The 21,575-nt window shown below is 40.2% G+C and overlaps 1 protein-coding gene across 7 annotated transcripts in view; it reads right to left on the bottom strand.

Moving 5' to 3' along the window:
• Window positions 1-21,575, bottom strand: part of HIVEP1 (HIVEP zinc finger 1) — a 116,452-nt gene that overhangs the window by 38,506 nt on the left and 56,371 nt on the right. For 6 of the 7 annotated variants that reach the window (XM_048938548.1, XM_048938541.1, XM_048938544.1 and 3 more), the window contains one exon: window positions 15,521-15,574. In XM_048938548.1, coding sequence (XP_048794505.1) covers window positions 15,521-15,574 — 54 coding nt within the window. Of the gene's footprint in view, window positions 1-11,993; window positions 12,098-15,520; window positions 15,575-21,575 lie in introns of those variants that run through there. The other variant, XM_048938546.1, reaches the window with a different exon arrangement.

Genomic DNA, 21,575 nt, shown 5'->3' with positions numbered 1-21,575 from the left:
AAGTGACCAGTGAGAAAAGAAGGATAAGAAGATGACATGACTACTTGGTGCAAAAACATAACCTGACTGGACTGTGTGCTAAGGCCAGGGCTTGAGAAGCCCAAAATCTTGTTTTCAACTCATTGCCAACTTAACATACACATACATTCAGGTAGAGCAAATGGCTATTGAGACGATTTCCCAGCAAACAGAATGATTAATGAATAAACATCATACGTAATGCAATGCACATGTGAAAGTCCTGTGGAACCTGACCTGCTGCTCTCCCAGCCCTACCAGAGGAAATTTAACCGTGAAGAGTCAGACAGGGCTTTGTCACATGGTGCCATCATGGAACAGAGGTGCTAGAATCCCTCTCTAGAAATACTACCTCTGAAATTCCGGCTGTGAGGAATTCATGCTCATCTTGTGCACACAGGAAGAAATTTCTGCACCGACTGCTCATTTAACCACTAAATGAACTTTGCAGTTATTGCTTTAGCACCAGAACTTATGCGTATTAGTCTGGATTTAGCAAATTCAAAGCACAGCTGTCTTCCATCACAATGTTTTGTACTTTCCACCACTTCCCAACTAAATGTGTGTCTTACACTAATATTATTAGTGGCAATTTCTTTAAAATTGGTGAGAGTCTACTGCATCTGTTTTTACAATAACAACAAAACCAATTTCACATGAATCAGAGAGAAAGCATCAAGATAATTATATAAAAAAGTGCTTTTAGCCACGGCTTGGTGATCTCTTAGAAGCATGACCGCATGAATTGACTGTAAGTAAATTGGTTCCTTTTATGCACACGCTGCAGCTTTTTATCCTGTCACACTCACGCCCCCACAGCCATCATCACACTGCTGGTGGTGGTGCTGGACTGAGCACTTGGGGAAAAGCTGGGTGGATTACATATGACTAGGAAGACAAAAGTGCCACCGACAGCAAGCATCCAAGCAGACATACGCAGAGATACCAAGGTGTTTTATAATGAAATAACTGAACAATCAAATGATGTGCTTCTCAATGCCTCAGGCTGTTAAATAGCTATCATGCCTGGGCTTCAGTGCTACAGTGCAGAGGAAAGAGCACACTTTACAAGCACCACGATGGAGACTGGAAGCCAACAGCATGGCTGAAGGATGTGGTGTGGCTTGAAAAAGCCTTAAAAACAGTATTACAAAACAAAATTAAGCAATTAAAAACATGAGTCATTATGAAAATAACACCAGCATTTTCTATAATCTATTTACTGCTTTACTTTAAAAAGAAAAAGTATCATTCAATCATGCAAACTCATAAAAATTATTCAAAAAAGAAACAAAAAAAAATACAGGAAAAGGCAAGTTATGCATTACATATAGTAATATTCACTTATTTTAGTCTTCATAAATTCATAACTGTGCTCTGTCTAGAACTGTCAAATTCCAGTCTACGGAAATGATGAGAATTAGTTTCTTATTTCTACATCTTTTGCAATTCTAGAGATGGGGTCTCATCTTTACTTCATTATGTCTGTCCATAAAATCCTGTTAAATATACTTTCTTTACAATGGCTTTGCAAAGCTTAATGATAATACAAGCACTGTGCTGAACTTTACTCCTTGACAGCTTAGAAATACTTACTGTTAAAGGAAATACTCCCTTCATGTTTGCTAGCAATCAAATTTCTAGCATATTAAAAAAAAAAACAACACAAAAGGAACACCTGACAACATATTTTCACCTATTTTTAACGTTTTGCTCCTTGTAAGCCTTCTTTTCGTATTCCCCATTTAAGCTGAAGACATTCCATGATGCACTTGTTAACCTGCAGCGAGATGGCTGCAGAAAGATCAGCTGCATCAGTATTTGTACAGGAGATAAAAGGAATGGCACAAAGCATGGGTCCCAGAATGCTGACCCTTCCTGTGCCTTTGAGAGCCACAGGAGGCTGATACCTTGCCAGGGTCACAAACCAACAAGGTGAAACTCAACAAAGGGAATGCAAAACAACCCGATGTGAAAGGGGGTTGAGGGGAAGCGGATTTCCTTTTCTTACTCTTTCCCACTCCACTGTGCTCGCCTCCCCGTGCACTCACAAAGCCCTTCACCTGGTGGTGAAGCTGCTACAGCAATTCTTCTTTTTAGGTGGTGAAGTGGTTTTGTTGCCAAGTGCTGCCACTTCAGTCAGATGTCTGAAATGCATCTTATTCACGTCATCAAATAGGATCAGGTCACCCAGTCTAAGAGGAGAGGTAACAATGCCATTATGCATAACATATCACTTTTCAGATACCAGAGCATCTCTTTCTTGCGCTATCTGGTTCTGCTTTGTTCTGCTTTGCTCTCAGGACTCTCTTAATTATTTTGCTTCAATATCACTTCTGCGCTCAGAATATTCCATATTTCTAAACATGACTTTGTTCATCTATAATTTCTTTACTGAACCTTGCTCTGTGCACAGGAAATAGAGCAAAAGAACATAAGCGTGATGGTGTCGATAGCAATTTAGAGAAGTAACTCATGCAGCAAATAAAGGAGGGGTATAATAAAGATCTGAGTTTTTCTTCTCTAGCATTCGCTGGTGAAGTAGGCATTGTCTTGACAAAATGATCTCAATGGATTTGTTTAAGCAGCTTTCAAAACTGCCTGTCTCGAAGCCTGTAAGTTATTATAACACCCACTCTCTTTCTTTCCCTTCCAGTAGAGTTCTGTGCTTGTACTTAAAGAACTGAAGCAAACCACCAAACTCCCTTTTTTCCCCACCAGAACGCTGTGAAGCATTTAGCCAGCAACCACTACATATCCCTACAGTCCAATGAATGGCACAATTTCCATCCCCTTTTGTGTTTACTTAATATTGCAGAATTCTTCAAATCACTGCATACAAAGATTTTCAACATATGTACCTAAATCTCAGAGCCTAAACCTGAACTTCAGCTCCCGAAAGCAAAATCAACATCCTCAGAATGTGTTTAAGTATTAATGAATTAATATTGTATCTTAAACACACAGCCAAAAGGTTACAGACAATTAATAACAGTAGACATTCAAAGATGGAAGGCTCTTCAAAAGAGAGAGGCTGTAACTGAGGATCTTATTCTGATTAAAGCTAAGCTTCCCAGTGCTTTAAAATATTCAAAGTATTCTTGTATTTGACATCTGATGCTTATTTAATTTTGATTTCAGTGAAACTATTGCAAAGCAGCCATAAATCACCCCACTGGGCCTGTTTCCATGAATAAGTAAAAGAACATGATTATGAGATAAAGAAATAAGTCTAACCAGCAAATTTAAGGCCACCAGAACTTACATTAAACGCAGCAGGGCATAACTAAGCTTTCATTATTATTTTTTCTTCTTATTATTAAATGACCTCTTTAGCTTCATGCAAGCTTAGTACTGCCACAAGTATTTTTCCTGAAATTACAGTTTGTCCAAAGTGTTTAAAAAAAGCACCCCAAAACACAATGTGATTACATATACTGCGCACATAACTATAAAAACATTCTCAGTCAACAGTAAAACATGAACAAGCCTGGCACAATGCTTAATTTTAAGCACAGAGAGGATCTTAGAGTCAAGTTTAAGATGGATCACAGTTGTACTTCAGGTACACTTCATACTTTTGGGGACAGACACAGGGAAGTTACTCAGCATTTTAGAGGGCAGGGTGCAAGTCAATGAACTTGGTGCACTCAACAGTCACATCTGCAAATCTGCCAGTAGGTTTAACATATGATAAAGTGCTTTTATGGCTGGGAACATCAGTTCAAGCATATACAGAGCAGAGTCTCATTTATTCTGTATGTAAATCATAATTTGACATTAATTCATTTTTAAAAAGGGGGAGGAGAGCTGACATTCAAACACTAAAGTAGTCTGATAGGGACTGGATCAAAGGTTAATCCATGCTGATGGCTGTCCTTTTGTTCACATCAGCAAATACTGGATCATTCCATACAGGGCAGATAGGTAAAAGTGAGTTTATAGTTTTGTACTGTTTGTAAATACATGATTCTTTTTCCTGATATTTTTAAGAGACAACACTAAGCTCTGGGTTGAATTGTGGCCCACCAAAGGTATTACACTGGCTCTCAGCAAGGAAAAGGTTTCCCAGTCTTCTTTTAAAAGCCATTTCAATCCATGCAGAAGTAAGTCTTTCATTATCATATTTTTCCTTTGTTAACTGAAATAGTGAACATCCTGCCAACGTAAGATTCAAGGAAGATGCAGCTATGCTAATATGGCATCAGCAGTCATTGGAATGGTTCCCTTAAGCACAGTGACAGTATTAATTTCTGCAAAGTCAAATTAAATTTTACTGCTCCTTTCCATCACAGACTGATGAACTTAACAATATTTGCATCTCAAGTTACACCATGAAACCTAGTGCCTCTACCACTAAAATTTCCTCAAAATTACAAGCTAGTATTTCAGGAGATAATTCAGGTGGGAAGGGACCTCAACAGGTCCAACTTCTCGCTCAAAGCAAGGCCAGCTCTAGGAGCCAGCTGGGTTATCAGGGCTTTGTCCAGCTGGATCCTGGAAATCTCCAAGGACAGAGCTAGCACAACATCTGAGAGTCACCTTCAATTGCTTGGGAGAAAAAGTCAGTCATTTTCCATGAAACACTCACAGTGTTGGCTACCAAAAGTAGGCAATAGTTAAGAACAGGAAAATATTGTTTAACAATGTTTAGCATAAACTGTAGCATTTCAACTATCCAATCTACTGTTCCCAATAATGCCATATTAATATACAACATTAATATAGAATACTAACTATATTAATATTTAATATCAACACAGGATCAATGATGTTAACATAGAATTAATTATATAATATAATAAGCAAATTGTAACTTTGAAGATAGCATTAGAGAAAGGGAGACCCTTTTCTCACCTTGGAGTAACATCTTCCTGAAATACAAGGCCTGCAACACTTTAAAATTCCATGAAGGATAAAAGAGCTGAGGTGGGAGTGATGAAAGAACTGACCAAATTTAAGCTACGGAGACACAAATGTTCCACTGGGTAACCAAAAACACAAGCATTTCTTCCATGAAAATCAAGAACACATACCAACTGAGCAAAGTAAAGTGAGTGACAGGTTTAAACGTGCAGCCACAGAGGAAGGTGTACTGTGGGCTGCTCTGCACACACTAAATGAAACACTGTGCAACCATTAGCAAGTGCAGAGTGGATTAGGTTTAGGCATTGAGCAATAATACCTCAGCACAAAGAAAGCAAGACACCTTTGCCTCAGGCACACAACTTGGACTTATCAGGAAGCTCTGCTGTGATATAGTTTCATCCAGCCTGAGAGCCTGCCAACTTTTTTTTTTCCCCCCCCTTGGGATAGGTAGAGAGTAAATGACATGCTGCAATCCAGGGCTGCCTGCATGACAGCATCTTTTCAAGTCCTGTGGCTACTCACATCAAGTAAGGCTTGACAGAGGCTGATCTCAGGGGTAAGGACTCCATACTAATGACACCAAGATCATCTTCAAAACTTTTGTGCAATTAACTTCTTGGCTTGGGTGAAGAAAATCAACAACCAGTATATATGCTGGATATTAAGAAAGAAAGAACAGTAATACATTTGAATAGGCTGCCCAGGGAGGTGGTCACCATCCCTGGGAGTGTTTGAGAAACATGTGAATGGGGCCCTGAGGGGCACAGGTCAGTGGTCGTGATAGTGATAGGTTGACAGTTGGACTAGATGATCTGAGTGGTCTTTTCCAACCTTAATGATTCTATAATACTGAAAAGAGTCCAGCAAAGGGTCACCAAGGTGATGAAGGGACCAGAGCACCTCTCCTAAGAGGAAAACCATCAAGAACAAATAGAAATAAACATCTGATCACTGAGGCAACACAAGAGCTTCAGCTGAGAAAGGCCAACATCCATACGGGAACAGGAATGAAATGTATCAGTGCATCTGCACTGACCTGACTGACCAGTCACCAAAGTGAAAGCACATCATTTTTTTCCTTAAGAAAGTTAATTTCCTGCCCAGCATGAAACACAGTACATTAAACCTGGTATCAGTCGAGATTTCCCAACATTATACGTGTTAAGGGAAAAAAAAGACAAAGAGCAGAGACTGAATCACTGTGAAATTTCACAAGACTCCAGCACTTCTTTGAAAGACAAACAAAAAGCAACACAGGAACAGCAATTGCCTACCATACAACCAATGTTTACCGTGTAGCTATGCACACAAAATGTCAACACGTGAACACTCAAGAAGGGCATGCACTAGTTTTCATTTAAACATGCTGAAATAAAAAATAAATAAATAAATAGTTGCTATATTTCTAGCCCTATGGAGTTTATATACTGCTCTACATTTCAGCCATTTGACAACTGGACTAAGCTTCCTAAACAGAAGCCTTAATTAACACTAAACTATGAAAACCAATCACCACTTAAATGCTGCTAAGGTAAAGCATATTAACTGCTAGCAGGTGAAGAGGCAATGTTGTGATAGCTAATGTTACCCACAATCCCAGTCTGAGAAGTTCTTTGCTGGATAATCCAAAGACATGAATAAAGGTAAGATACCTCCCCCCATAGGCAAGTGAATGGGCTCTCAGACAAAGCCTAAGCAGAAGCCAGTTTCACCCACTTATCCACAGAATAAAGATGTTTAAATATAACTAGCTGGAGAAAGTGTGTTAGAAATGGCTAGGGGATAGGTATATACTGGGGGAATATGGAATTTCCTGAGGGACATACAAGAATCTTCTTAGAACATGATTCAATGTTATGAACAGCTTTACAAATAAATTATGTTAGCAATTTAAGGATTATCAGTTATTACTGATAAGATAGGTTTGGCTAATAAATCATTAGAGCAACTTCTACCCTAGCACATTAAGGCCATTAACACAGAATTACAGAGCAGCTCATGAAACGACGACCAACGTATGGGTTATCAGCAAGCAGCCACAGTTAGCTGGTCAGATGAGATACTGAATATAAACTCCCCAAACATGAGTCAGAAGGGGAAAAAACAGAAATGAAAGGAGCAAGATGTTAACTACACTGTCTTTGCGCACAATGATGTTCAAACAGAAAAATCTTCTTAGTCATATTCTATGCATTTCTTTGACATCATCTTCCATTTGAAAAACAGGGATCAAATGAAATTTCCATATTGCCTATAGCAAATAAAGCGCAATGGAGAGCAGCAAAGAGCTCAAATCTGACAACAGTACTATCTAAAAATACAGAAAAGAGTAAGAGCTCTGGCAAAGTGAGTAGAAAAAACCTTACATAATGGACCCTTCTTCTAGTTAAATGGTGTTGTGCACTTGACAAAAAAAAAAAAAAAAAACAGGAATAGTTGATTTGCTGGAAATGTGGAAACCAGGAATGTCCCAACCATGGAAGCTCATTCTTCTGTGCCAAAAGTGGGAAGGATGATCTTTGCTTTGGAGGTCTTCAATGGTCAACTGAACTGCTCACAGCTCTTTCCCCATCCTGTCTTGTCCTTTTCCACAGATGTGAGAGGGTATAAAGAAAATATGCACATGTACACACACTTCTAGGAGATACCTATGAAAGACTCCTATATCAAGTCAGCCTATAGCATACAGCTACCAAAAAGGGATATACTGTATCTAATTCAGTATTCATTTATATGTTGTATTTTTCCTTCAGAAGAAGACCGAAGGAAATTATCAACTCCGTGAACTGAAGGATTATCTGGAAAGTACCAAAAACACAGTCATTACTCATACATTAGAAAGACTACAAGGAAGCTAACAAGCAAAAAATTTTGCATTTCCACAGCTGGCTTGCTCCCAGTTCACACCAACTAAAATTAGCAACCCTAGAGCTAACAACACACACGTAGGTATGCCAAGGTTGGCCAGGCCAACCTAAAGATGGTAACGGTGTCTGTGTACACAGCTATTAATTTAACAGTATGCTGTACCTACGCTGGAAAAGCCTCTTCTCATTTTCTATCAGGAAGATTCTCTTTCAACGATTGTTTTTGAGTGATAATTTCTATAACGCCCCTTTGAAAATGATACTTGCAGGATGGAATTTCTCTTGCTGAGAAACTCAATCAGTCTCTCACTCAAGAGATGTGCTACATTTGTGATGAAGAGTCAAAATACTATTACTTCAACATCACGTTAACGTTTTAACACCCTGCAGCCTGCAAAGGATGAAAAGTTCAGTTTAAAACAGTAAGTCTGTTTGTCTGTCTGTCAAAACAATACCAGTTCTTGCTGCGTCTAGCACCAGCAGTGGACTTAACTGTGTAGATTTCAGCTGCTAGTAGTCTAAACTAAAAGTACTAACAAAACAAAGAATGAGAAATAACAGATAGACATTGACTCACAACCCAGGAGGATTACAGAAGCCAGCAAACTCATTGGATTAAGCTCATATTCTCATAATGTTTCTTAGCGTAAAGAACACGTAGACATCTCCATTTTTATCAGTTTTCCTGCACAGGCACCATGGGGACATTAGAATGTATTTAACTATTGAACACAGAGAGAAATGGGGATAAATGATATCAGAGACTACTTCTGCTCCCACAGAACTCAGCAGAGTTTTCTCACTCCTTCCTGGGCACAAAACCATGCACTGAATGTGCCTGAAAGAAGCTTTAAAGCCATCCTTGTTACTATTAGCAGAATACAATATTCCTTTAATTTGCAACCATCAGAGATTTTAGGAATAGGTGGGACTTCATGAAAATGTGAGATCTTGTGTTACATAAGTTACAGACATCAAGAGTTCCCCCATTTAGCCAATCACTGCTGTCTGAGCTGCTGTAAATATTTGAGGAAGATAAATTCAGTCTTGATTTAAGACTTTACAGTTCAACGTACACAAAACAATTTAAATAAATTACCTCTCAGATACATGTATTGACATATTTTAATGGAGATATAAACACTATGAAATCAGACATCAAGTAAATGCACAACTGAATTGCATGAAATAGCACTGTTAGCTGTCATTTCGAACACTTGGAAAGTAAAAGGCAGGTATGTAGGTAGCTCTGGTGTGCATCAACAGAAAAATAAAAAGGCCAGCAAAATCCTCTCACCAGCATTAAGCAGCAAACAGGACAGTGCTGTAACCTGCAACTTCTGAAGATAATGTGCTTCCATTTAGAGTAAGGACATTTCTAGCCTGTGTGGTTGTTGAAGATAAGGACAGAAAGATGAAAAGAATAAATGTAACTTTGGATCTCAGTTATATTTCTTGTCCAAAATGTAAGGCTCAGTTTCGTACAAATACAAAATGGAAAGAAAATATGTGAGGCTAATGATAGTACAACGGTACAAAAGAAGAAAAATAAAATAAAAAAAATCAGAAGTCTCACATGCTTACAAATAAACATGAAAAATTCCGAGAAACATCTGTGGAGGATGAGAGCACTGTAAGACGCTAAATCAAAACGCTTGTTTACTGCCCCACTTCCAGATTTTATTATTTTTTTACCCTATCCCCTTTTTATTCCGTGCCTGGTCCTGTATTGGATATGGAGGTTGGCGGCTCTGCCTGAAATGGAGGGGTTGGAGCTTGATGGTCCTTGAGGTCCCTTCCAACCCAAGCCATTCTACGATTCTGTGATTTCCCACTTCCCTGAATACTGGGATGAAAGAATACAACCCTGACCACAGCTGATAAACTGTGAGGCAGGGTACATCACTAGCATGCAGTGTTCCCACCTGCCTTTTGGCAGGGAGTGCGGCAGTGGCAGGAAGCAGGATAAGGAGTGCCTGCGGGGATGGGAGAGGAGGGAAGGGACCTGGCTGCTCCTTTGAGGCCAGATGGTAGGCCAATAAGAGTCAGCTGTAAGCTGGGACATGGCTACATAAAAAAGGCACTCAATCTTAAGATGTATGCAGCATTTTGATTAACTAGAGAGAACGCTGGTATATTTTTTAATCCTGTATTTGGAAGTCCCCTTGTAATTTTGTCAGTAACACATCCATTTAACAAGAGGGATAAGGAAGGGTTTTGAAGGACTCAGAACATACAAAAATATGACTACAGTCCATCAGCAGCAGAACTTGCATTTCCAAACTAATCTCTCCTGCTTCTATTTACAATACCTCCCATAAATCTCAGTGCAGTACAATTTACTAGAGAAAAAAAAAAACAACATTCTAGTTAAAAAAAAAAAAAAGCAGATGGGCAAACAAGGTAAAGGGCATTTGATTTCAGTTGCCTCTCCTCCATGCCAATATGCTACTTTGAAGGGGCTGTAAGTGTGGGAGGAGAACATATGTGCAAGTAGATTGTGCATCTCAGAGAATGCTTGCTGCTGCTAAGCAATCTTTCTTTATCCTTTCCTTCCATGGTAGTTCAAACGTACATTTGCACCATGAGTGGTTTCACACTCTAAGTGCGGTCATAAGCCAGTAATTGGCGAATTTCATAGTCCTGTAAGCTGCTACTGAGTAAAGAACTGCTACACCAAATGCCAAGTCAGCCTGTTAAGGCTTGAGACTGAGTAGCACCTATAAAAAGAGCAGACAGAGGCCTTGGGCACCTTGAAGACAGAAGCTGGAAGTATAGGATTTTCTGTTTGGTTGTTTTTGTTTTTTTTTTCCCAACATCACCACAGAAATGGCTTGGACTTTGCTGGAGTCCAAACCATGGCTTTGGATGGTTATATCTTGGTAGCTTCTCAGCAAATATAGGTAAAACCCTGCTGCCACACAAGCACTGATCAAAATTAAACAAAACTCTTGATCTGTCAAGAATGTTTCTATGTCTAAGGATGCAAGTGAAGAGGGTACTACTAACACTGAAGCACAAGGCCGCAGAAAGAGAATTGATTTGGGTAAAATTCCAATACAACCTTAGGGAGAAAGTTGTGGTGACTCTGGAAGGGAACACTATAATCAAGACAGATCTGCCACAACAGTTCGAACTTGGAATGTGGCAAGGGCAACCTCACAGACCAACCAGTGAATAGCAATGCCAAGTATCTGAAAGGGAGGATTCATGAGAATATACAGCATCGTGTTCAAATTACACTATGAAGCATCTTCAGCAGAAGTAAAAAAACTGGAGAAGTTCTCTGAGAAACCTAAAAGTGATCAAGTGTGAAAGTAGAGAAATGTGGCTGACTGCTGGTAAAATAGATTGAAAAGCGCCTTTTCCTTGAAGCTAGACAGAGACATACCTACCAGTACTGGGAAGAGATCAGGAGAGGAGTCTGGCAGACATCTGCATGCCATTAGAGGGACTGGAAGTCTGAGTCCAGGATGGATTTGTTACATTGCACACAGCTTGCTGTGCGAGTTAATGAACTGTTTACAACTTCATCTGAATTCAGCTGAAGAAACTGGTACTTGAGCTCTATCCATGTCAGAAGAAAGTAAAAAACATGAGTAGAGATTCAAACAAGAACAATAGCTTATTTAAAGGGATGAATTCACACCTGACAAAAAACGAGCCCGCAAGTCTAAACTGCAATGAAGCCAAAGAACACACACACATTTCCAGATCATCCCATATCACCTTTGCCCTTACATACTTTAAGATACAGCCATCACCACAATGGAGACGCAGAGTAAGAACACCTATCTTCCCTGTGATATTGCCATTTATCACTGCTTCTTTTTTTCAGAAGAAGTAGCTATCCAAAATAATACAACTAAGAGTCAGAGAGAGCTTGTGGGACAAGTGGGTTTTGTGGAGTCTATGCTAGGCCACATCACCATATCAACGCTGTTGAGTTCCAGAGTGCTGAGTGCCTGTACAGGATCTGCAACCCCTCTTCATGGCAAATCTTGGTGTTGCTGGAGTTTGTCACCAAACTTTAGTTCCCTGAAAAGTTTCAGAAGCAGAATGAGAGATTCAACAGCCTTAGCATCACTGGTGCCAAGCATCAAGATAACAACGGTAAGTGCCACTAGCCCTAAACTAAAATCCTATGACAATGCTCGTGGAACTGGTGCCCCTAGGATGCAGCCTGTTGTGATAAGCAGAGAACTGCTGCAATGGATAAAGAAGAAAACAAATGCTTACAGTGCTTCATAATGAGCTTCAGTGGCTGAACTGGTTCAGAGGATGATCAAAACAGAAGCCTCTGTGGTAACCACAAGGATCTGAGAGGACTTGACTTTATCAGTCTGGAAGGGAGAAGACAGAGAGACTTTCTTGGGATGGATTTCTTAGGAGGAGGCCAGCAGCAGATCAAAGCCAAAGCAGATTCAGCTAACTGCTCTCCAGACCGTGATACCCAAATGGGTACTGTCAGGGAAAGCTTTCATTGCCTTCACAAGGAGAAAGTTTTCGTTTTTGAAGACCACCATCCCTTCCAGCTTTTAAAGGACAACACACAGATCACTCATGAGAAACAAGACTTTCTCTGTTATGTCAACAACAATCAAAGTTGAAGAGATTCTAAGGTTCTCCTACTAAAAATTCATCCTGGCAACTGAGCAATTACAAGAAGATGACATGATGAAAGAATTATCCACCTCACACAGCTGATGAGCAGGAAAAGAGTGGAGCTGGTCCCTAAAGAATACATTTCTGGTCTCAACTTGCAGGTTACCTATCTGCAACCTGAATGTATTTGTGGACTATCACTCAAAAATATGTATATCTTCCAGTTGAAAATTCATACTAAGTAACTGAATTCTGCTAACTTCAACACGATGTCTATTTCTTTACTGCCTTTGTGTTCAATAGAGATCTATTTCAATTTGCACTTAATTGGATTATTACAGCTAATGGCAAAATGCAATGCATAATATACATATCTTCTGTAGTCAATTAAATTCATCTTAAATCCCACACATGTATAAAGTTTTGACTGACAGTGTACAAAGTTTTGACTGACAGTGACCAATCAGCAAAGAACCCAGTATGATTGAACTCATGAAGAATTCCTCCCCACAAACACACTACATCCTCTAACAGCTCCAGTACTGACAGGGCAGTATTTAATTTGCAATAAAAATATACAGCCATCTTAAGGTGAATCTGTATACACTGCATTGTGATTAAAATACCTTATGTGAGCATGTTCACATTTTGTTTACTTGTTTAGCTCAAAATACACTTTCCTTTTTCTCAGTGGCCTTCAAACAAACATTTAATTTACTTCATATTACAAAAAATAATGAAAAAAAAATAGACACTTAAGAAAGTGATAAAAATGGCAAAGGATATTTCTTAGTTGAAAAGGTACAAAGTCACTGTATTATCCCAGTCATTTCTGTATCAATTTTATGTATAATTTTTTTTTCAACAACTAGTCCTACAAATTTAGATTAGGACACAAAAATTAAGCCATAATCTTTCTGCCTCCTGAACCCCCTGACAGGCGTGTGCTATCATCATGCAAATCTTTGCAGCCCAATCCCTTTCAGAGCACAGTGGAGAAAGTTTCTTCCTTTGTGTGGGATCACAAAGATTGTATTGGTGCACAGCTGAGAAGAAAATCCTGAAAATAGAGGTCAGTTCATCTTCAGCTTAACAAGTCTATCCAAAAATAAATAAATCAACCCAGAGAAATGTTACTTCTTTAGGACCAACATCAACAAGAGCAGGCAGTAATACTTTACACACTGAGCTTTTATGTTTGGATGGCAATGCTGCTTTCCTATGGTACACTAAACAAAATACATCACAAGTCTATTTAGTTGAAGGCCTAGCTTGTTGGAAAGTCTCTGTAAATGTTTAGAAGGCTTCTTTTATCCCCCAGCCACATGTTTTTTTCTCCTTCACCTTTTTTACAAAGGCATAAAGCGACATCATAGTGTTAGTCCCCATTCAAGGCAGCCTGTATCAAATCTTCTTTCGAAAAATTAATCATGAGTCTGGAGACAACAAAGCTGAGTGGGATATGGACAAGGTTTACGAAATCTCAAAAGCAGCTGGGAAGATGAATGTTGAGCTTTTTTTAACAAATCAGACAATGCTCGAACCAAAGGACACCTGTTAAAACTAGTAGGAAGTTGGGAGAAAAAAAAAGATACAATAATGTACTTTCTTAATGCGATTGGTAGTAAACTTCTGCAATTCATTGCCAGAGAATGCTGAAGGCAAACACCACTGAAAGAAAAGGATTCATGGTAACAGGTCCTAAAAGGACCCAAGGACAGCCTTGGGAGGAAGGAAACAGACTGCACAAAGTGGCCAAGCCGAGGTGTTGTCCTCAATCTGTATGTCCTGAGCATAATGATGGGTCAGACGGGCCCCGCTGGGGTCCATCCCCGCTGGGATTCTTCTGTTCTGTAATGTTCAGCAAGTTTTAAAATTCATTGTTTGAAAAGGTAAAATGCTTTGAGTCCAGGAGTGAGTATCAACAGTTTACAATGCTGTTCACAGATGTGTCAGAGCTCCGAAGGACAGGTCACTAACATGAGTGCAATGAGTATCTACCCAGAGCAAGACAAACCAGTGAAATGTGGTACTGACAGATGAAAGTACAGCATTCTGGACCCACCAGACTTAGAAAGGTGATGCTGTTGCTCCATGACACCAGGTCCGATCATCAGTGAAGCTGAAAATGTACTCCCAGTAGACACAAACACAAAGAACACACATATGCACCACATTCATACGCATACACAGAATCACAGAATGGCCCAGGTTGGAATCATGATTCCACCAACCTCCTCATTTAATACTAGACCATTTGCCCAGGGTCCCATCCAACCTGGTCTTGACACACAGATTTGAGCCCCTGAGTTGCTTCCCTACATCCTCTCATGCGTCCCCTTTCAAGTACTACACTTTCAGTCCAAAAGGTGAGCTACTTCCTATGGCTCATGGTGATGGGTTTCACATCTGGATGCTAGGGCTGTGGCTCTGCTGCAAGGGCCCTGGGAGGGTACTGGACAGAGTCTGCTTTCTTCAAGTCTTTCACTGGGGTTCTCACCTGCCCTCATACCCCTGTGCTCCTCTGGGCTTGTGGAGATGAGTCTTCCATGGCTCTGCCCAGGGGAGCCTAGCCAGGGATTATTTGGTCTCTCCCTCCCTATGCTGCTTCTCTGCACTCGTTTGTGGGTGCACAGATGAGCTTTATCACATAAAACCTAACAGGTATTCCTGCATTCAGCCAGCCTTGAAATACAATGACTTCTCACCAGCTTTCTAAACCCTAACACACAGGCTTAATCTGTCACAGGTCAACTATTTCTTAAAATAGCCTATGAGGATCAATCTCCTTTCAGCATCTGTTAGAAATCATCACATATTGCTTGTCATAAACCAAATATGGTTATTAACGATTAGGTAAATCATATTATGAACCAAACTGTTAGTACAAGGCTTTAGTCAATAAACTGTGCAGTTTCCAGTGCTATAGCTTCAGCAGCCTTATCTAGGTCAATACAGTTACTCAAGTGGTTAGAACAAAGCTTTTGTGTCTGCACAAAATTGGGGTGTTACAGATCGCAGCATCTGATCAGCACATACCCTGGGCTTCATCCAATGCCCACAGCCCAGTGGAGCCCAGTTTCACTGACGCAGAAAAGCTTTACATCAGCCTGTAGAATCACAATGTGCTTTTTCTATTTCATTTTGATTTTGTTTATTACCTCTTTGTTGGTCTTCTTTTCCATTAAGTTGTTTTTGTGCTTCTTCAATTTTGTCTGCAAGAAAAAGAAGTAATTATTAAAATATATTAGAAATGAAGCAAGTTTTGAGAAAGTCATTTACCAAAGTCTGTCTCAAACTAGCTGTTTATATTTAGGAATGACACCATTCACACGTAAATACGCAGTACATTATGAGTAATACTGTCATATAAAATTTCATCATGTTTTACCAGCAAGGCTATTGACATGTTAAATTACACGGAACTGCACAGAGAAAAGCAATGGCATCAGATCTGCAGTCAACAGCTAATCCCTCTGTAGTTTCATGCCATCTGTAAGAATTTATGCAGACAGGGGACTCTTCGGAATAGGTATTATCATGCATTACAGAGTATGTTAATATGCACACGGAGTATTTTAATACGATTGTCAGAAATGCTGTTAGAACAAGACAATGCAGCATTAAGCATGGTGATATAAACAGCAAATGGGATTTGATACACGAAGTGGCCACATGGGAGTGGTGGGGGGATGAGCAGCAGCCCAGCACTCATTCCTCTGCGAAACCACCCATCGTTCACGCGCACGCAGCAGGAGCAAAAAGCAGCCTCGAGCCTTTATGCTCACTGTTCTCAGCAAAACGCCTGCTGCCCCCAAACTCATCAGTGCAGGAGAAGGAATTGTGTTTCTGCTGTTGCCGCACAGCAGATCCTGCTGGGAGGAGCAGCGTCATACTGTGTATGCCTGTGCTTCTATGCGCAGAGAAAGAAGCAAGGAAAAGCGCAGCTGGAACGAGCGAAAAATTGGAGATCCATTTCTTTTTGGTAGCACACCGCCCTCTGAGAAGCGTCAGGAAAAAGAGGTCACGTCAATGAGGACGAGGAGCAGCAGCATTACGGTGTGACAGAGCAGGACCTGAGCTTGGAACACGGCTTTCACACATTACTGATATCTCCCAAAATGCCTGTGAAATATTTTTTTGGGGGGGGTTCCAGTTTTTATGAAATTAAGTGGAAAGAACAGAAGAGGACTGCAACCATCCTGAACTTCTCTGACAGTACTGCTCCAGTTCAGGAAACACTGGGCTTCCTGGCTGCCATAAGCAAGAGCTCAGGATGGCTCCGCACAGGCCTCACCTCTCTTCACCAGTGGGAGGGCTGCTATGTGATCAGTCCATTTACTCACCATTCCTACGTAATGCAAGGTTACAGCCCTTTCTTCGACAGACTTGAAATAAGTGGTTTTAAATGACTTCTCCAATATTTATGAGCTGAACCATTAAAGGAAGTTCGAACCACTTGTTTTCAGTTAAAGCCCCAAATTGTTTTCCCATTATATTATAAGCAGATCTAAAAAAAAAAAAGTAACTAAATCAAACCCTTCTCAGAGGTTTTAAGACTGAGTTCAGCATGCTTCAGTTCCTCGTTTCTGCCTTTTAAATCTAGCTCCAGGTTCTTTTTCTCACTGAAGCTCAGCAACTTAACAAATTGACCCACACAAATGGCTACAGGGCAGACTCCCACAGCTATGAGCGAGCTGAGCTGCTGATAAGAAAGAAACCACCACAATTTTAAAGCTAAACCTCTTCCTTCCAGAGCTAGCAAAATGTACATACATAAAGCACAGCTTCTCCTATATACAGCTTCTGCTAAACCTATACACTGGCCACTGAACACAAACACAAGCAACTCAAGAAGAAAACAACCTTCTTCTGGCTCATTATCAACCTGGTTACACAGATATGCTTTAACCAATGAAGACTTCATGTTTAAGGGCTTTCTGGATTAAAGAACAGCTAAAATACTGTATGAATCTATAATTTTATTATTTTACGTAGGCTGCTTCAGAAGTAATGCCTCCTATTCATTTCCATGGGAACTACAACAGAATACAAGGAGCACAATAACACTATTTGATAGAAGTTCTCTGTTACAATAGTTTTCACCAGCTTGACAGTCACCAGCACGAGCTATGCATTTTCAGCAGTGATGAACAAGAGCTGCATACCGTGTTCTGGTATCTGAACCAGTGGAGATGACCCACTGCCACCACTGCTGAAACACACCACCCACTGCCTCACATTGCTCACATCCACTGTTTGGTCTCCATAACATTCACCAAGTACTGATAAAACAAACAAAGCATCTCTTATATATGTATGCCACTAAGGCTTTACCAAAAAAAAACCAAACAAAATGTGCAGACTGGTTATGGTTATCAAACTCATTTCCCCTGTTTAGAAATGTATGTAATGCACTAGGGAGCGCCCAGCTCTTGAGGAGACGTAAAAGATTTGTCACAAAAATTTATATGCAGCTACAAAGACAAATGCAATTTCATTATTAAAAGTATTATCAAGCATACCTCACATAAACGGTACCATAAATCCATGTGTTTAAATTCATAATCATTCTATTTTATACAGATAAAATTATTTACGTATTTTGGAAGCGTGCTACATACATTAGATTGCCAGGAAGATAAAGTACTTTGAACTCCCAAAATGAATTATCTCTTATTTCAAAAAAGATGAAAAAAAGAGAAAGAGTTTGTATCAGAACTGCCGATAGCTTCTCTGTCAGATTCATTCCAAACAAAGAACCACAGATAACCAAAACAGTAACTAGGTAACCACATACTCTGTATCTGGCCAAAAAGTCTCCTATACTTTGTGCATCTCCTCAAATGCCTTCCTCAACGAGTGACATCTATTGCATAGATGTTTTCCTACCTGTAGAAGCATCTTTGTGCAGCCATTACCTGCAAACAGCTCTACATCCTTGACAGCCATCTGATAAGGGTCATGACCTTTCTTACCAAGGCACTGAGGCATGTTTCACAACTCAGCACTAAATTTATGTTGACAACCCACTGCATTTTACAGCTCCAGATGCCATACTGGCGGCCGTCTCCTCAACGTGTGAGGGTTTAAGCTGAAAGAACTTACTTACCCTGAAACACCAAGGAACTGGAAGAAAAGCATGCAGGTGAGTTAAATGAACTTCATTTGCTTTTTGCTAGGACAACAGAAAATAATACAACTAAGGGAAATTCTTGCTATGCTGCAGTTGCAGCTCCCTCTTTATTGCCCATACAATGACAGAACATCCCTGGAGGTGTTTGAGGCCAGGTTGGATGGGGCCCTGGGCAGCATCATCTGGTGGGTGGCAGCCCTGCCCATGGCAGGGGGCTGGAACTGGGTGATCTCTAAGGTCCCTTCCAATCCAGTCTATTCTGTGATCCTATGAACAGTGCTTCAGTGGACTGTGGGTTCTTGTAAGATACGTTCTAGTGCTGCCAGTAGATGTTCTGCTGGAGTGGCACACATCTAAAGCAAATGATGAGCATGTGACACACAAACTCTTATTTAAGGGAGAAGACACTTCTCAAGTGCTCACTAGAGAGGAACGATAATGAAATCATCGTGCATTCGTGATGTGAAGGGATCAAAGATGCCACATCACATAACAATCATGGAGTCAGCTCTTGATTATCAGAGACAGGTGCATACCACAAAATAGTAAGCTGTAGGTAACACAGCATAACAGCAATATATATAAAATACAATGACACAACGTGAGTACAAAGGGGAGAAAAGAAAAGCCAGTGAGCACCTATGAGATGTAGCAATTCCCAATTAAGCCTGGCTGTAGCTGCAGGTGTCCAAGAACTGCAGCACCACACCAACACCCACTCCAGCTGTCTGTCTGTCTGTCCTGGCTGCATTCAGTCCTTTCCCCTGCAGCAAGATAGTTCAAGTATCTGCACCAGCAGTGCTATATTGCAGTCCAGTTGCCTGAGCTATGAATGCAACTTGCTCAGGACCATCACAGTGCCACCACCATCATGCTCCATCCCAACAAGAAGACTTGTACTTCTCTACAGCATTTGCAGCAAAGGAATGGTTTTTCTTTCTCTAGTTTTAAAGGCTTTCATGCTCCTGTCCAACACATCCACCAGCAGATTTCTGCTGCACAGAATAAACAGTTAATTCCTTGGGGTTTTAAATATATGTAACCATATATAATGTAACCATGCTTTCTAGGAACGTGAGCAAGGAGGCTTACACACAGGAAAAGATGGTTGCTGACTTATATGTCTCCCGCTATGGAAGATCCTTAAGAGGATACCAATAGAGTGAGTTTGAGATGGTAGGGCTGTGATGGATGAAAAATAAAAGCAAAAATAAGTGAAAACTTTCACCAGCTTTACGTTCTCTATTTGCAGTATTCACCAAGGACATAACCACATGGATTTAAATACATCACAAACAGAATATAGTTTAAAAAGACTTTCAGATTTTTTCAAGACATCAACACCTACAAATACAAATGTGATTACACGTATTAAAATCTTCATTTCACACATGAAAAACTTTAAAGGCATTGTGACCAGCGAAGAAAAATAAAGAAAGGTTTGATAAATAAAGGTTTAGAAATTTCAGCAAGTAAAGCGAAACTACTGAAAAGCGTGAGGTTTGCAGAATACGAAACCAGTAACTTCTGTCAACAATTGAAGATGAAGCAAGTGCAATCTTTCATTTGTGGGTTTGATTATGGCTTTAGTTTTGTTGTTTTTAAACAAACAAACAAAGGAAACAATCCTACTTTTAAGCCACCAGGACATTTGACAAGGGAGTAGGAGGCGGTAAATATTCACTGGCATTCACATATAACCTACTTCTTTATGGGTAACTGGAGAATTAGCACTTAATATGGTGCAAATCTGTATCAGAACTTAAAAATAAACCTTTTTTGCCCAAAAGGTTGGGTTTTTTTATTCAAATATTTAACCAAAACAGCTGGAAGGAAAATGTCAGCATTTTTTTTTTCCCCTTCAGTTTAATGCAAGAAGAACTCTCAGACCTTACGCCTGAGTCATCCTAAAAATACCTCCAGCAAAACAACTTCAGATGACAAGTGGCTTCGTGCAACTTTCTAAAGAAAACCCACTCTCTCTTACCTTGCTCCGTCAGATGGCATTTGAAACATAACTTTAAAAAATGCTTTGCATGTTTTTCAGTGGACACCATGGAAGATATAAAATCTAGTTTTTCTCTGCTGGATCACTGGGAGAGAAGAAAGCTGCTAAGACCAAATATTCTTCTGTTAAAGTGCACGAATGTAATCACGCTGTGTGCATTGGGAAGTATTGCTGAAATCAGAACGTTAAGTGGGATTTTTGTGGTTTTTAGCAGGGGGAGACACAGCTTGAGAGCAGTGAGATGAGGTTGAGACACTGCAGAAATCTCCATCTTCCGATTATTGAAACCCATCAGACTAAAACCACTATGCCAGTGCTCTGTATTTGAGTGCACAAGAATTGCTTCTGTAAGCATTAAGAATACTACCAGGTTTAAAAAAAAAATATTACAGTAAAATAAAATACCCAGCTCTGCATGAACCATGCATACTGGCACTGAGAACAGCTGTGACTTTCCATGGAGTGACCACAACCTATTTCCACACTCATGTGGAGCAACTGTCCACCTCTCTCAAAGAAAACCCTTGTGCTTCAGGAGTTTGTGTTCTAAAGCTCACCCATGGATGCAGGAGTTGATGTTGAGCTTGGACTGTTGCCCTGGGTGATGATTTCACCCTGCTCCAGCAGGCCACAGCAGGATGCAGGGGATACCCATGAGCTCTTCCCTCAGCACTGCAGGCATCATTCAGTCCAAACATTAAGTAGATGAATCCTAACTGAGATCAATGCTAAGACTCCCCTGCAGCTAATTGAAAAAAAAAAAAGGAAAATAAAAAGAACAAAGAAAGTGAACTAAAGCGAACACAGCAGCAGGCTATAATGGTAGGATGAAGGATGGAGAAAAAGGACAGAGAAAATAGAAGCCTTCTGGTTTTCCTTCAGCTCAGAGGTGCCTGCCAACACCGAAGAAGCCTGCCCTTCACTGAGGGTGAGGTGGCAGCAGCAGTGCTGGTGCAGGATGAGCTCATCCCCAAGCAAGCAAAGGTGGGAGACCTGGCAGAACCCGATGCCAGTTGTGCCAAAGACTTCTTTGATGGCCCTAAATTCCCACCGTCGCCTTTCTGCTGCAAAA

The sequence above is a fragment of the Lagopus muta genome, chromosome 3 (genome assembly GCF_023343835.1).
Source record: "Lagopus muta isolate bLagMut1 chromosome 3, bLagMut1 primary, whole genome shotgun sequence".
In the NCBI taxonomy this organism is placed as follows: domain Eukaryota; kingdom Metazoa; phylum Chordata; class Aves; order Galliformes; family Phasianidae; genus Lagopus; species Lagopus muta.
This window is presented reverse-complemented; position numbering and strand designations above follow the sequence as displayed.